Below are 18,095 nucleotides of genomic sequence, written 5' to 3'. Positions count from 1 at the left end.
CTAATCAAATATAAATATAAAAATAATTACTAAAATTTGATATTACTTAAATATAGAATATTAGTGATTAATTTAAAAAATATTTGTGATTTTATTAAGAGGGTAGTTTGTCTTTTATATAATTTAATAGTATTCAAAATTATAAAAATATAAAAATTAATTGAAATTTTAAAATAAATATAATTCATTTATAAATATATTTTTTTCAGTCACATATAATAGTTATCATATCTTTATTTATATTTTAACAAATAAAATAAAATTATTTGATTACTCATAACTTTCTAAATAAAATTAAATGATTTTTTTTTTGTAAAATCAATAAATAATTTTAAATATAAAATTATTTAATTATTTAACTAAAAAATGTTTAATATTTAAACACGAATTGCAATGATATACATGAAACAATGTGGTTCATTGTTTATAAAATAAGAAAAGAGAGTTTGTACTTTCCATTTTCATTTTTTCATAAAAAGTTATTCAAAACTATTTTTAATTTAAACAGTTTATTTTTTTAATTCAAAAGAGAGTTTGTATCTAATTGTATGGAAAAAAACTTTGTAATAAATAGCATAACTCTAATCAATTTGTAGTGAATATGTTATAAAAATTCTATGGCAATTGTAATTAACTTCAACACTTAAATGGTGTCAAAAAAAATCAAAGCTTAAATTAAAATTGGTATTATATTCTTTTAACATTTTTTTCTTCATATATTTTATTGTGTTTAATTATTTTTTACATTTCTATAAATATATTACTATGATTCATTTCCTTATCCACTTTAACAAAAAATTATTTACAGATTGATAAAGATTGCATAGATCGTATTATATATAAAAAGTTATATAATCTTTTTGACTGAAAAATTATATAAAATTATTAGGTTTTCCACGTTAGATTTAATGTTAAATTAAATTGGTTGGTAAAAACAAATTTACTTAACTTTTTTTTGAAACTTTTAGTTATTCGATAATTTCTTTATTTTTTGCTGAAATTTAGTTACTCAACTATGGATTTAACTGAAATTAATATTAATATCTAGCGCTAAAATTTAATATGGACCGTGGATATAGGTTTAATTAGGAAAATTAGTTGAATATTCAACTACTAGGAGTTGAAAAATCCATTTTTCTTAGACATAGTTAAAAATTCCTAAACTATTTTTTCGTCCATCTTTTTCTCTCTCTTATCTACTTTGTTTGAAGATAAAAAGAAAGAGAAAGAAACTGTTTAGATCTCTCTCTTTCTTACGTACACACACTTTCAACTTTTCCTTCTCCCCAGCAATATCTTCCGTGTGTTTCTGTGTCCTAATTCCAACTAATTTCAAAAATCCTCATCATATTCATGTCTTCCACATTCTAGGGTTTTCAATTTCAATGGATCTTACAAATGATGACGACGACGGAGACTCACATAAGTCCTTCGATTCCGTTCGTTGTTCAATTTGCCTCGACTTTGTTTTTCATAACGGTGCTAGATCCTTTGCTAATCTTCAATGCGGTCATGAATTTCATCTTGGTAACTATTAGATTCTTCCTCTATTGCTACGTTTCAATTCTATGCCGTGCATTTTAACTGTTGATTATCATAATTAATTTTGATTTCCAACGTTTTAGATCTGAATTTTAATTTTCACCTCTGATGAATGAACCAGATGATTGGTGAATGCTTTTTTTATGTCAATTGTGTTGACTATGTTAATGGATTCAATGAATTCCCTCTTATATTTTATTTTTTATAAAATAATATTGTAATTTTTGTTGGAATTCTATTTTTATTAGCTTTTTCAGAATGAATTTATGGTGCTGGTTGGAGTTTGCTTGTAAAAAAAACATTGCTAGTTATCAGCCATTAACAAAAATCAAAGATTGATTTTAATGAGCTGGGCAATTTTTCGAGGTCCAACAAGGTCTTTTCTCAACGATCATAGAAGACCAAAATCCAAAAGGAAAAATAAACAATTGCTGGCTTATACCAGTACTTTAAATTACCATACTTTATGTTATAAAATTGTATACGTGATTTTCAGGATAAATTGCTAAGTTTAATGCTTTACTAGAAATTTTTACAAGCTCATAGCTGTTATTGGCATGTCACCGCTTCATGTTGTTATGCTTCTAATTTCCTTCTTTATATCGTTTTAGATTGCATTGGCTCGGCCTTCAATATGAAAGGGGCAATGCAATGTCCTAATTGTCGGAAGACTGAGAAAGGTCAGTGGCTTTATGCTAATGGCAGTCGATCATATCCAGAAGTCAATGTGGATGATTGGACACGTGATGAGGATCAATATGATCTCAGCTATTCTGAAATGGTAATAGAAACTGTATGCAATTGGTCCTGCCATTTTATTTATGGGAAATGCTAACAAGTGCCCTTATGATCTAAATATAGAAATTTTTCATTAAAAGTGTATTGGAAATTGTGTATTCAAATTTTGAAGTGTTCAAATTTTTCTACTCTCAAGACAACTAATTTTTTATTCCCTAATGGCATTTGTTAGCATAATCCTTTATTTATTACTACATTACATCATAAGTAATTAAGCATGTTTTTGCATTTTCTTATATGCAACATAAGTGAGCTACTGTTTCTAAACTTGGCCTGCACATAATATGTAAAAATGTGTCACTGTGTGATCTATCATCTAAGAATTGGCAACATGATACTTGCATTAGTCATCAGTGCTATTTAGAATTGTTGTATAAATTAAAACATGTCCTAGAGATTAATCTCATATCATCCTAACCTCTACCAAGTAATGACTACATTTGGGTTTTTGATGAGTAACTTTAACTTGACAACTAATTTATTAATTTCCTTAGTTTGTGTAAAATAACCTAAAACAACACTTAAAATGGAATGGAGTTAGTACCATTTAGCTCTTAAATTTTTCCAAAGTCTTTTTTTTTTTTTTTTTTGTAATCTATGATGGTTGGAACTTGGAATTTCAAGGATGGCATTACCTGCTTTAAATGGAATCATCTTGTTCTTGTTTTTTTTTCATTTATGTAAGGGTAAATATGTTCTGTTTACCATTTTGACTAAACTTTGATTTCCAAATTATTTCTGCAGTCCCTGGGAGTTCACTGGTGCCCCTTTGGTAACTTTGCCCAACTTCCTTCTTCATTCGAGTAAGTTATATAACTTATAGTTAACATACTTAAATGCACGCAGAATAATCTCTGTCCAAATTCCTATTGGTGATAATCTTTTTTTCTTTGAAGTGTGTGGCGCATGAGAAAACATTAACATGCATAGGTATTTTTGTGAAGGCCAGTTCTAAGTTACAACTGGTACTTTCAGTGTTACGGATACCACTTGTGACTTAATCAAGCTTCAAATTCATTAACCAAATTAAGTTTTAGGTAAACAACAAGTTATTATAAAAGGTTAATGTTTGTGTGCTAAACATGGAACTGGATTAGGTCAATGAAAGCCAGCGTGGTTAAAGCTATAGGTGATATTAATACCATATAAAATTAGACTTCAGACTATATTTTAGAACAAGATAAAAATTGGAAAGTTAGAGGAAAATGCAGGAACACCTAAGAATACCTTGAGAAAAATATCAAGAATTTGAAGACAGCAACATCAGTAGAACTGGATAAGTTATTTTCTATATTGCTCTGTCTCTTTTTTTTTTTTATTATAATACTTTATTTCCAATTGATTCAACAGAGTTTCTCTTCTTCTGCTGTATAACACTTCAGAATTATCTACGTGATAGATCAGTCTAGTTTTGTTAGGAACCGACAAAATTTCCCAGGATGTCTGTATGAAGGGTTATGTTGGTTTAGTAGTAACCGCTTGATCTAATAAGTGGTATTAGAGCTAAGGTCGTGATTTGAGTTCAATACCTGTAAAGGCATAAACACGAGCTAGAAAGGGAGTCATTGGTTTTAGGCCAACATTCTGCATTGGCAGTTGGCACAAACTCTCAAGGCAGGTGCTGAAAGGAATATGGTTGGTTGTGGGTCAGCATTTGCCATGGCAAGGCATGGATAATGCCGAAGTTAGATTGAACTGTGGCTCTTGATGATGTACTTAAGTAGAACAAGTTTCGCCTCAAATAAAAACTATGGCTTTAGGCCTAGTATAAGTGCTCAACCTAGCAATTTTTTTTATTTAGTGTATCAGGAAGATAATCACTAGACTTTCAAGGTTTGGTCAGGGTTTTGCAATTTGAAAATCTATTAGCACATAAAACTGAAAAAGGACGACTTGGTGTTATTAAGGCCCTGCCATTGCAAGGGCCAAGGAAAAGACAGACCCATTTTGAATCTATTTTAGGCAACCTTACCTTTGCATATTTGCAAGAAGAACTCGTTACCTCCCGCTCACACTGCACTAAATCCAATTATTGTGTTGAGGCTTCCCTTCTTTCTTGTAATGAAATATCTCATTCTATTTAGTAAACAACAAATGAGTCTTAGTGCTGTGTTCAAATGATACTGGTTTTATTATATATCCCTTGCATTTTAGTCATTGCTAGTAATTTCCAAATTTGATTAGTTTAGACATTAGAATGTTATGTTGGGTTTCAAAACTTTCCAGTTCTATGACTATTATAAAATGTCATTGTTAGTCATTTCCTGAATATGATTTGTTTAGAATGTTATGTGAGATTTCGAAGCTGTTATATAACTATCATTATGTGGGAGCAAAATCATGTTGACTGATCATTTTTATTAGTATGTTAATGATAGGGAGAATCGGGAAAAAAACTTTTTTTTTTGTAATAATGGTGTTTGGTGTTGTTCTAATATGACTTTGGTAATCCTTGTAAACCCCCTCTCCATTCTTACTAAAAAATACTTTTTGTTGAAATGGTTATTCATGTTATTCTTTTATTGTTTTATACAGAGAACGTGAATTTTCACCAACTGCATGTAAGACTCTTTTACCTGTATATCATCCTACTTTTCGTCAACTTGCATTTGAATGATTATGCAATCTTGACCGAAATTTTGAGATGCAGATCATGATGCACTGGGACAACATGCCATGTATACCGAGCCTTCGGCTGTGTCTTCGAGTAGTCATCCTTGTCCATATGTTGCTTACGTTGGACCGGTGCATCCCTCCACCTCCAACTCTGGTGGAACTGTGTCAGAAGTTTCGAATTTCAATCACTGGAATGGTCCGCCTATACATGGTGACATGTCAACCTCCTACACAATTCCTGCAGTGGTTTTTCATTATCACAGTTGGGATCACCATTCCTCGCATTTCTCCTCTGGCAGCAGCCGCCTCGGTGCTGCTGATCAGCCCTCCTTGCCACAAAGTAATCAAAGGCCGGCCAGGGGTGGTTCAGAGGTTCCTAGATCTGGATCTTATATGCATCCGTTCCCTGTTGGTCACAGGTACCTTTTGAGTTTTCAGTTATATATTACTTGAGCCTCAAATGAGACTTCATATGAGACTAATAATATAAGACGCCTATAGTCTTATTGTCTAATGAAACTCGGTTAAATCCAACTAATAAATTAATAAACAATGGAACTGAGCAACTTTGCTGGCTGGTGGAAATTTGCTAAGGCCATGAGGTTGATGATTAATGTGTGTAATTTTGCAGTTCTACTGCTAGACCCGGGAACTCTGCTGCATCTTCAATGATTCCTCCTTATCCTGGCAGCAATGCTCGTGCTCGTGATAGAGTCCAAGCGCTTCAAGCATACTATCAACCACAGCAACCTCCAAATTCTACCACAATACGGACACCTGTTGCTACCAGCACTCGAAGATCCAGCAGTCACAGTGGATCAACTTCATTGGCATTGATGACCTCTACACCAGACCAAAGTGGTAGCTACGTTTATGTCCCAGGACGCAATTTTCAAGAAGAAACACGTCTTCCAAGTCACTTCCATGCTTGGGATAGAGATCACTTGCCTTCGTCCTCAATAAACCAAGTTGGTAGAGAATCAAGTTGGAGAACGTACCACCAGACTGCCAGCGGATCAGACCCAGGTTTCAGATCTACCAACTTTCGAGTAAGAAGTGATTCGGAGAGAACGTCTTCACAAAATCGATGATACACATAATTTCTGTCAAAAACTACCATTATTATGGAAAATCAAAATTTGTGTATGATTGTAAAATGTTACATAATGCGTTGGCCGGGTTGGCATGTTATCTTAAACTCTATATACTCTGGCTAGCCTTGGAATTAATCTTTCTGGCAGCCATGAGGCATTGTGAATGGACATTGGCTTCCTCTGGTTTCGTTGCTTTGGAAGGCATAAAATAAGATATCAGGTTTTGTAAAGTAATTTTGAGGCGTTACCATCTCAAATGATAAATCGAGTGAATGATAGCGGTGATTGGATTTGTTGTAGTGCCGTTAAATGATTTACTTACGGAAGCTTATACAAATGCATTGTAAGACTGAGGATACAATTAAACTCACCACATTAGGTTGCTGTGCATGAACCGCCCGAGGTTCTGAAATTCGCTTTTGAACTAGTCATGACGTGGACTGTTAATTTCAAAGATGGGTTTAACGTTTACCAAAAGAAGGATTGATTAACACATTTTTTTTCAAAAAAAAAAAAAAATTGAATGATAATATCCTTCCGTTCCGGGTCTAAAAGGGTATATGTATCTTAAAATAAATTAAGTGTAATTGAACTATTATATTATTTTTTATTTTTTTATAAGAAAATTAAAAACATTTTAAAATATAGATTTAGTTATTTAAAACCCTCACCTCTAAAACTCTTCAAAGTTCATAAGCGACGGTCGTTTGTTAAATATATATAAAGTTAGATAAAGATTGGATAATAATAAGATAAATATTATCGTATAATGTGTTTGATACATATATAATAATTAATAAAATAATATTTTATTTTGTAATGTATTTGATAAATATTTAATCATGGCATGATATAATATATATTATATTTAAATAATAAAATTAGCATCATTATTATTATATATTAGTTTTTTAAATTAAATTATTGTATTTAAATATTATAAATTAGCAAAAAGTTTGATATTAAATATTTTAAAATTTCAATATTTTTTCATATTGTTTTTCTTATTTTGGATGTTAATTTATTAAATTATATAAAAAGAAAAATTATCTTTGTGATAAAATCATTAATATTTTTTAAATTAATTAATCATATTTCATTTTTGAGTTTAATATCAAATTCTATTAATTATTTTTATCATTATATTTGATTATACTTCAATTGTATATTTTATAAGGATTAATGAGTAAATTAGTGTTCTTATCTTATGTTGTTGGTTTTTAACCCAATTCATATTCATGATAGAAAATTTGACTAGATAGCCAAGATTGGATAGAGATCGCATTAACTTATCATGTTGTTTTATCGGATTAACTTATCAGACATGATCTGATAGCTTATTTTTGTAATATCCCTAACTTATTCATCAAATGGACCCTAAAGGTTTGTTTTAGAGTGTAGAGGAAAGGAAATTACTTTGTAAACAAGGAAAGATAGATAAATAAACAAAAAACTTTTGACTTATTTGAGATAATGATTTTGTAGAGAATGATAAGAAAATATTTATGAATGATGTATTTTAAATTTTTAGAGTATTCTAACAACATGTCAATGATGGGAAGAATTTATTTAAACCCTCTCAAATCCTTCTCCAATTTCCCAAATTAGGAGGGAATTTGTTTCAAGAAGAAAATTGATACACATTTTAACAAACAAAATATATCGGGCTCTAATGGGGAGGAGAAGCAGAGCCGCACCAAGGGTAAGGTTATAAAGCAACCGCCTTCCCTACAAAACAAATATTTTTACTTTTTGAAATTTTGTTGTACTTCGCGAAAATGTCTCACATCCTAATATTCGTCAGTTAAGTTTATTTATAAAAGGAATATTATACAATATTCTTGAAAATATGAATCAGACTATTCAATCGTATAAATAAATTGGCTAAAGATAGTAGGGATGAAATAAATATTAGTTATAAATTGAGAAATTATAAGACACATTAGAAATATTATTTATAAATTAAAAAATTATGAAACAAGTAGTGTGCACACTATTAACGTGAGTTCTTTAAGTGGTACACAACGTAAGTACACGTTATTTTCTTCTTTAACTAAAAGATAAAAAATTCTACATGAGTTTTACAACGTATATACACATTGAAAGATCTTATTTAATTTAAAAAAAATATAGAGAAAAAAGATTTAAAATTGTCGTTATTTTATATAATTATTAAATAAAATATTAATAATTTATTTATTAATTTTTTAAAATATTCTTTTCGCTTTAAGTCTCATAACTTGTAGACCCGCCACTGAAAAGAGGAAATACTCGATATATTTCACTCTCACTTGTTCTCAATATACCAAACACATGACAAAAAGTATTTATCATTATCCTAAAAAATTAGAAGATTATATTACAAATTCAAAAAGAGGATATTAATATCTAAGACTAATATCGTGAATAAAATAAAATATTGCGGTGAAAAGTACAATTAAGTGATGTTTTACAAAAGGGTGTCAAAGAAAAATGCAGTGTACAAAAAGCAAACTCAACCAAGGTTTGTCTAATGTCTACTGGGTCAGCCCAATTTGAAACATATCGAAACCCATATTTGACCCAAAAAGAGCGACCATATAAAACCAAAATCACAAACCCTAAAACCTATCTATTACTGGTTTCACCTCTCTCTGCAGTTGTCGCCGCTGCTCTTCAATCGGAAGGGTAACCCTCTTTCTCTCCTTCTATTTCCTCAACGACAAATAAATTTGTTTACTTATTCTACTAATTTATCAATCTCTTATTACACTTTATACTTGGATCTGTCAGTTTTTTATGATTATATATTAGATTTACTAAAGCTGGTGCTCCTATTGGATTTCAATCGAGTTTATTAAATTTTCATGAACCCTAAATTGTAGTTATATGTTGATTTTGACTTTTGATGGCATTAGAAGAGTGTTTATTTGTCGTTTGTTGATGCGTTGATGCAGAGGTTTACAAAAAAGAGAAGAGAAAATGAGTCGAAGTGGTGCAGCTGGAGCCAAGGGAAAGAAGAAGGGTGCAACATTCACCATTGACTGTTCTAAGCCAGTGGAAGACAAGATCATGGACATTGCATCTCTTGAGAAGTTTCTTCAAGAGAGGATCAAAGTCGGTGGCAAAGCTGGTGCCCTTGGTGATTCTGTCACTGTTACCCGTGAGAAGAGCAAGATCACTGTTACCTCTGACAGTAACTTTTCCAAACGGTAATTGCTTTATTTTAATTTCATTTATGTAGATTTTAACTTCGCTTTGTTCATGAATTTATTTGTTGTGTAAAATCATTTTTTGCAACCAAGAGTTTTTCTTAATATATACTGTGTTTATATACTAAAGCTCTTACATGTATGTTATGTTTGAATAATTGTAGAACTATATGATGCTTTGATTTAATAAGATATTGGTTTATGTCTAGTTAATTAAGAGTTAATTGGCATAAATTGTTTAGTTTATTGGCTACTTACTATGCAAGGATTTTTATAAATGGCCTTTTTCAAGATTGTTAAATGACTGAATGAATGAAACAGTGCTTTGCTATAATATTCCTTCTCTTTTCTCCAATGTTTCGTTCCCTCCTTGTAATTGCTTTGGTTGATTGTTCATTGTTGTTGTCTTGGTTCCATTTTATTATGAAACACACAAACATGGAGAGTATCAGAAAAATTAAGTCATTGAGTGTGATTTAGCAAAACTAAATATCGGCTATTTGGAATTGAATGTCTTGATATTTTTAGCCTAAGGTATACTAGTTTAACATCATCCTTCCTGGTTGCAGATATTTGAAGTATTTGACAAAGAAATACTTGAAGAAGCACAATGTTAGAGATTGGCTCAGAGTGATTGCTTCAAACAAAGATAGAAGTATCTATGAGCTGAGGTACTTCAACATTGCTGAGAACGAAGGAGAGGAAGAAGATTAATTGTATGATCTACTTATTTACTTTCAAACAGTTTGCCTTTTTCCTAGAGCTAGCTTTCCTTTTGGCAAGTATTGCTTGAGATATGATGTGTTGTTTTGACTGTTTTGCAATTTAACAGTTTTGATTATTTACGAGCTTTGTTGCCATTTATGAATTGGGAATACTATTTGCATTTTATTCTGTGTTTCCTGCTTTTATACAGTTGCAGTAGGTTATATTTTTTTCATGGGTCACCTAATAACCTATTTTTATTTTCTATTGGCTCCATTTTACAAATTCTTAACAATATCTCGTCCTTTCATTCACATTAATTAGAGGACAATTATGTCATCTGCACATAGCATCGCATGACTTAAAAACTTCATGTGTAAACTTCAGCAACCCCAACCATGAACTCAGTTTGTATTACTCAGCTTATATCTGGTCAAATGGGTACCCAACATTGCTATGAGTTTTTTCATTCATACATTTGATGATGTACTTCACTGAATCATCTATTTAGTGGCAACTTCTCCTATTTCATCAAGATATTTTATTCATAAACTGAACTATTATAACCACTCTAAAATACTGCTTGCATTAGACTCATTTATGTTAGTTGCTGTCTTTATCCACAAAAAGACATGTTTAAACCATAATAGAGTGCTATTTTGAACAAACTATGAAACCCCCTTTCAATATAAACTCTACTTCTACTTATATTGTGCTCCCAATGTATTTCCATAAACAGCGATGCTAAGTTGCAGCATTGTAGGTAAAATTTTAAAAAAATTATAAGCTATAGATTCCTTTCTATTTTTTCTGGTTTTTAATCTCAACATTGCGAACGATGTTTGCCTTTTGTTTCTCCTTACAAACTACCATTCTTATTTGCATATTTTCCAAAGTGGTGTAATATTTTGCGTTATTGCAAGAAATTAATGTTTCTCACAATCGTAGATGACAACTGTACACCATTCATTTCTGTATATCATCAATAGGAAAACTGTAACTCGATGAAATTGAATTGGCCATAGTATTGTTAGCAATTTGAATTTTTAATTATGTCAACAAAATTGATATTTCATTGAATTGCAAGAACAAAATTTCCAAAGACATTGAGACAATAATTCTAATTTTTTGCTGTGAACTTGTCTTCTTCTGAAACCCGGTAATAATTTAATTGTTGTGAAACTTTGGTGTAGTAGTCAAATAGGTTATGAGGAAGGTTATTTTGTGTTCATATATAATTATATAGTTTATTTTTAGTCTTAATTTAAACATATTTTCTCACACAATTTTCAACGATACTCGTTATTTTGAAAATGGATCTAAAATCATTTGAGTCCAATATAAATTTATGTGGTATTTTTTGAATTTTAGTTATTGAAAGGGTGTACTCAAAAGAATGGGTTTGACTATCTCGAATGGAGATTATCTAAGTTGGTATGTATTTTGGTACTTCCTAATTAGAAAAGATGTGGCCGATGGAGTAGCAAATTTCTATGGTCCTCGTATAGACGTAAATTTCTCGTGAAGATCCTTAGTTATAATTGAATATAATGGTTGGTGGAACGTGTAGAAGCTTTTTGTTGGATGTGGTGCTTTTGTTTGATGTATTGAAATTTCTCGTTTCTTTGATTTTGCGTTGAATTCTCTCGATCGCACATCTATATTGAGCAACCGCAATTTTATGAATTTGATGGATATTTGGGTTTTTGTTCAAAACGTGATTCAGTTAACTTAAGTTCGATTATTGGTGAAGCATTTTTTCTAGCTTCCACGGTTTCCTCTTTACCTGTAATTTGCTGCACATATGTTCTTAGGTTAGGGAAAATGATTGGACTCAAATTTAAAAGTCTCGTATGTAATCCCATTCATTTTTTGTTGACTGAATTTTAATTTTAATTTGATAGTTAATTTTTACGCAAAATTTAAATGGTCATTGTTTTTTGCGTAGAGAAAAACAAAGACCTATTAAATAAATGGTGATATAGCATAACAAATAAAACACAAGGTCATTGTTTTTTCAATGGAATTAGTGTTCTATAAATAATTAAAACCCATAATAATTTTAAGTGTACGTTAAAAATCCATTTTGATAATTATACATCTACAATTAATTTTGATCAAACAACTTAACAACATGAATTTATAAGAATTTCTATTGTATTAATGTATTTAAAAATAAATTACTTTATATTCAATTTACGGTTGATAAAAAAATTTAATTTATTCAAAATCAATTTTTATTACATAGAACTACATACATACTATACTACGTTAAAAAATAAGACTGGTTGAATATAATAAAAAGTGTGATGCCAAGATATCTAAAATCAATTACTCAAATCAATCAGAAACAATGTCAAATTTAATCAGTTCAGACTCAACTTTTCTCTAAATTCTGCTATAACCCTTTGCAAATTTGTCGTCAAAGTAAATTTTTTTAAAAAAAAAATTATCTAAAATAATAACAATATTTTAACCAAGAGAATTATCATAAAACATTTCAGAAATTAAAGAGACTCTGATGAAGTACTTCTACACTTCTACTTGCAAAACAGTGATGGAGATTGGAGACACATTTCCTTGTGTAGGCCCAGCTACGTGTGGAGGAGTGTGTTTTAAAGCAGCTTGGGGTTTTAAAATAGGTGATTTTTGAACCGTTGGCAATGGTTAACAAATCCATATTTAGAACAACAACCAAACAGTGGATATCCACTCTTCAAATAAGTTTTGGAAGACTTCTAATAATTTACATCAATTAGTGTATTTATCGATCCCAATTTTGATATCCACGACTCTTTCAGTTGTAACTTTCAGCAAAATAAAAGGATCACTTTTAAGTCCAGCTATCACAAGATTATGGAGTGGGATATATTTTCTCTCTAATGCAAAATTTATATTGTTTCAATCATTACCTAAATCCAATTTTTTATTATCTCATCTAAACATGAAAATGTATATCTAAAGTAAATTATAGTATATCTTTTTAAGTCAATTGACAAATATCTTATGTTTTTTAGAATCAAACATTAAATTTCACAATTGTGTGATTCATTATAATAAAATTTGTTATATTTTTTAAGAAAAAAATAAATATAATATTATATATTAAGCATAGAAAATATCCTTCTAGAATTTCTAAATAACATTTATTTCCTTTCAACGCCCAAAAATACGGTTGAAATATTTTTGATTTGAAAAATTCATCCCAATTATCTGAAGTTAATAATGAAAAAAAGAAAAAAGGATTTTACCAAAAAGGGTATTAAAAGGTGAGGTGAAAGGATTACGTAAAGCAAGTGTTTTGATGATGTGTAGGACCACAGTCTCTGATTCCATGTCTTTCGGGGGTTTTTCTTTTCTTTTTCCTTTCCTACTGTCTCAAGCAATGTCTCCAGTACCCAATCGTACTACCGTGCATTCATGAAGCTGCAACTTTCTATAAGTAAATTAACTTTTTTTATTTTGGTTGGATGAAGTTGTTTAAATAAATAATGGTTAATGTGAAAATTTTAGGTCAACATTCTCATACATTAGTTTGGTTTGATATCTTACTCGATAATCAACCATGATATATTATTAATTTTTTAAATAAAAATAATAAAATCACAATAAACCAATATTTCAGTGAATTATAGCATATAATTAAACTCATAATTATGTTAGATGTTGATGAGTTTATGCATTGCGTGTTGGAAAGTGGTAGGAGTGATTGCTTGCATATGAAGGTAGTTCGACATTCCATAATTGTGGCCTTGTTAGAGTTCAATTTCCAACACAAATAGGAAATGAAACAGGTTACTTACATGCATAACAAAAATGAACCAGCAAAAAGCAGAGCAGAGCAGAACACTACTTCCACTGTTTGCTTACATGCTGTTTATACATTGGAATTGGATTGGTATATTAATATATTTAATATATATTATTGTCCTCACGCTATCTCTTTTCTTACTTTCACATTTTTACACAACTTCACTCCCTGTCTCTTTGCCTAAGAATTTACTCTGTTAGTTCCTTCACAAGGAAAATATGGAAACATTAACTACCACTTTATTACATCATCTTTTACGTCACAACTTCTCATTGCTCAACCACTTCAAATCACTGACTCAAACATCAAATCAATGGAAATTTCTCAAATAATATTATTTATTAACTGTATTTATAAAATTATTTTTCATTAAAATTTATTGGAATGTAAATTTATATTCATATAAAAATGAGTCGAGTAATCATTTTTAAAATAAAACTTACGTTTGGACTCATTTACATTGAAATTTAATTATGTTTTGTAAAATTATCTTTAATTAAATATAAAACAATTTATATTATGATATATTCAATTAATTATCCATTATCACATTTTTAAAATTCATGACCATTTACTTAGAGGTTCATGATAAAACCTCTTCGAATTCATTAACATATTTTTGTGATTTTGATAAAAGTAAAATAATTTATTATTTTAGTAACACGTTTATAGGATAATTAAATCTCAGAAGAACATAGAAATGACTTCTATCTCAGAAAAGAGGTTTTAATTTTATGTCATTATCATAAGAAAAAAATAACTACTTTTTAATTATTTAATACTATTATTTACAATACACTATTTATTTAATTCAAAATATTTTATATGAATAGTTAAATATTTAACATTAAAAATATACAATTTAATAAATTTAATTTATATTTTACATAAAATTTATAAAATTAATTGTATTTAAGTATATATTTTAATATATATATAAAAGTTATTATTTTTATTTATAATAGTGATTATTTTTATTATCTACTTATTTTTGAAACATTCCTAAACCCTATGCTCCACATTTTGAAATTTAACTTAATTTTATTAAAGATTGTAAAGCACCCTTTCTTTTGAAGATGAAAGAAAAAGGAAAAAGGAAATTATCAGTTCACTAATTGTTGGCCTTTCTATGTTTAAGGGTGATCAACCCTGATACTTTTTGTTCTGAGTTTAAAATCCAAAAATATAATTTTTAACCATAATTTTCTGTGAATTTTCCTTTTTCGCATCAAAACGCAGTATAATATTTTTTTATATATATACATATGACATTTTTTACCCTAAGTATGTGAAAATTGTCAATAACCGAAAATCGGAAGTCGAAAAAGAAATTAGGCAATTGTTTTTCACACGTTGTCAAGATTATACATTCTCCACTTTTCTATTTTCGTATATAAAATGATTCATGAGAAAATCGAGGTGTAAAACTAGCTAAAAAAATGTGGCATATTCACGTGTTATAAACAACAATAATTTTATTTTTCTTTTCATAACAAAATTAAAAAAATTGCCCTATTAGAATAGACTGCATATTCTACGTTTTATAAAAACTGTTAACTATTGTTTAAAGTTTAGACTACGAGTTTTTTGTTTCTGACCATGGTTTTTTGTTTGTAACGACACAAACAATTTTAACAGACTTAGAAGAAAAATTAAATAGAAATGGATATTTGACTTTATAATGGTCAATATAGTAAAAAAAAAAACATGTATTTTGCCTAAATAAAATATGCTCATATTTGATTGTTTAAACTATAAACAAAATTAAATCTTTTTGTTTTATTTAATGATAACATTTTTAAAATATCTCTCAATTAATATAGAATTTATTTTTGATTTAATTACAGTTTTAGCCTATCTAATTTTATTGATCCATGAAATTAATTTTCTTAATTTATCATTCATCTCTATGATTTTTTAACTAAAAAAAATAATATATAATAATTAAAATCTAAGAAATTAAAATAAAATACCGTAAAAATTTAATTTTCTAACTTCATAATTTTTTCTTCATATTTTTTATTTAATTAATCACATATGAATAATTAATATATGTCAATGATTTTATATCATAGAAATGTATTCATGTCCTTTAAAATATATTAAATCATTTTTTTTAATTCAAAAATCTAAAAAAATATCAAAATTATCGACTTTTAAAATATACAAGCTAATTTAATAAATTAGTAATAATAAATGATCAAAATTACAATTAAATATTTATCTTTTAATAACTATTTATCTTCATGGTGTTTATTTTTTATAAAAAGTTTAAGAAGATTGTAAAAGTCAAGAAATCAATGTATATGTTTATATATATTAATATATAACAATAACATTTGTACACTCACAAAATTTTTAGATTCGTTAAACAGCTTATATTATTTTTATCTTTCATTTTCTACCATATCATAATATATTACATTATTTTTTTCTATTTTTATATCTTTCAAAGTTTAAACAAAATATATACCAATAATTTTTCATTAGAATGAGAAGATTGTCAAAAGATATGCTAAGTAAAGAATAGTTCAAGGACTTCATTAATAATTTATTCTTAAAGAAATTATTGTACAATGATAAACAACTATTTCTATAACTATCGTTTTAAAAAGAAATTAAAATAAATGTTATTTATAATACTTAATATATTTTAATTAATTTTTTTATACTACTTTTTAATAAGTACTATATATACAGTTTCTAATACATTATATTTTAATATGATAATATTAAAATATTTACTAATAATAAAGATAAATAGTTTAATAAAATAACTTTATTATTATTACTTTAAATAACATTTATTATTATAATATAAAGAGAGTACCACTAATAAAGTCTAAATAGCTGTAACGAAATAAGTTAAGAATAAGTATAGAAGATCGAGGTAATCTTATCTTCTCATTTTTCTTGTAACTTGTGAGCATATTATCACATGGCGCACTCTCCTTATCTTCTCTTACATCTTATCTTATTTTAATTAAACTAACACTTACAACTCGAGATCATGACCCTTTTCCACATTGTAAAGGGCACACAATTCTACAAATACAAACATACTGCTACTGCTATTATCATTATATACTCCTTCGTTCTATGATAATTTAATTATTTTATACATTAAAGAAAAACTATTATCTCTTAATTAATGTATAATCAACATTATAAATATACAGTAGAAAATATTGCATTATAAATAACGAAAATAATATTAATTAAAATATACACTTAAAGTGTATTAAAAATTGAAAAAATTATTAATATTTTAGAATTATTTATTTTTACAAATTATTGTAGAATGGAGGAAGTATATTATTATATAATGCATATATGTCAAATAATAGTAACAACATTTTGGAATGCATTAAGCATAGGAGCTTGTGTCTTCCTAAGAGGAGTGCTTGTACTTGAAAGCTTTCCTTGTAATCCAAAGAAGTTTGCAATGCATAAAGTCCAATTGACCCTGTAACAAGAAAAACCTCTGTTTGTGAAAGTAACATTGTTTTCATCAAATTAGAAACGAAGTGAAATGCAATTAACCATTACCTTAATTAGTTATTGATGATACTTAGTCAGTTGAGGTTGAAATTGAGATAGAAGAAGAAGGTGGGAAAATCAAGTTGGAAAAGTGGAGCACGTGCAAAATGAGAGACAAACTAATAGAAAGTTATGTTTGCACGTGCCCTGCTTCTCCAACAAGAGCGACCCAACAATGTGGACGAGAAGAGGTTGGAGTAGTAGTGAGTTGAGAGAGAAAAGAGAAGAAAGTAATGGATTTATATAACGGTTGAAAAGTGAAGAAGAGAGAGAGAGAGAGAGAGAGAGAATTAAAGAGATTGAGTCTTGAAGTGGGAATTCATTAAAGAGTGGTTTGAGAAAAAGAAGCAATGATGATTATGAACAATCACTCTCCTCCGGTTTGCGTATTGTTTGGAGTAAAAACAGGGGACCCTCTCGTTTCTCAAAATTGATTGCTTTCATTCTCCCTAAAACACACTAACACTAATATGTGAAACTAAATCACAAAAAATTAACATAAATCACAACCTATAAAAAATCATGTCATGTTTTTTTACAGAAAATATGTGAATTAAGATATGGTTAAAACTAAAATTACATGCATTATTGAGTTGTACTTTTTTGTTAAAATATACATATATATATATATATATATATATATATATAAACACATGTGATTTTTTTTTAATTTAACCTAGTTCTTGTTTAGATTTTTTAATTTGGTTTTTTATGGTACATTTTTGTTTGATGTTTGCTTTTAATTCTTAAAATGTATATGTTGTCTTTTTTTAAAAAAAAAAGAAAAAAAAAGGTCTC

General features: G+C 28.4%; 2 protein-coding genes and 1 long non-coding RNA gene across 3 annotated transcripts; 2 read left to right on the top strand and 1 right to left on the bottom strand.

Annotated features, from left to right (window-relative positions):
- The first annotated feature begins 1,173 nt into the window (after positions 1-1,173).
- On the top strand, positions 1,174-6,284 carry LOC101494984 (E3 ubiquitin-protein ligase RFI2-like). The gene is made up of 6 exons (XM_004494528.4): positions 1,174-1,527; positions 2,154-2,323; positions 3,085-3,143; positions 4,876-4,901; positions 4,991-5,375; positions 5,588-6,284. The coding sequence occupies exons 1-6, from the start codon at positions 1,386-1,388 to the stop codon at positions 6,045-6,047; spliced, it is 1,242 nt and encodes a 413-aa protein (XP_004494585.1). The 5' UTR covers positions 1,174-1,385; the 3' UTR covers positions 6,048-6,284.
- A 2,239-nt stretch (positions 6,285-8,523) lies between these two features.
- Positions 8,524-10,132, top strand: LOC101494664 (large ribosomal subunit protein eL22z). Its single transcript, XM_004494527.4, has 3 exons — positions 8,524-8,717; positions 8,987-9,241; positions 9,811-10,132. Exons 1-3 carry the CDS (start codon positions 8,563-8,565, stop codon positions 9,953-9,955), a joined length of 555 nt encoding a protein of 184 aa, XP_004494584.2. The 5' UTR covers positions 8,524-8,562; the 3' UTR covers positions 9,956-10,132.
- A 6,843-nt stretch (positions 10,133-16,975) lies between these two features.
- On the bottom strand, positions 16,976-17,699 carry LOC140919875 (uncharacterized). The gene is made up of 2 exons (XR_012162474.1): positions 17,307-17,699; positions 16,976-17,223 (listed from the first exon to the last, which is right to left on the bottom strand). It is a non-coding gene; the product is annotated as an uncharacterized lncRNA (long non-coding RNA).
- Between the last annotated feature and the right edge of the window lie 396 nt (positions 17,700-18,095).

Source organism: Cicer arietinum, chromosome 3, assembly GCF_000331145.2.
Source record: "Cicer arietinum cultivar CDC Frontier isolate Library 1 chromosome 3, Cicar.CDCFrontier_v2.0, whole genome shotgun sequence".
In the NCBI taxonomy this organism is placed as follows: Eukaryota; Viridiplantae; Streptophyta; class Magnoliopsida; order Fabales; family Fabaceae; genus Cicer; species Cicer arietinum.
The sequence above is the reverse complement of the archived record's forward strand: the minus strand, read 5'-3'. Positions and strand labels throughout refer to the sequence as shown.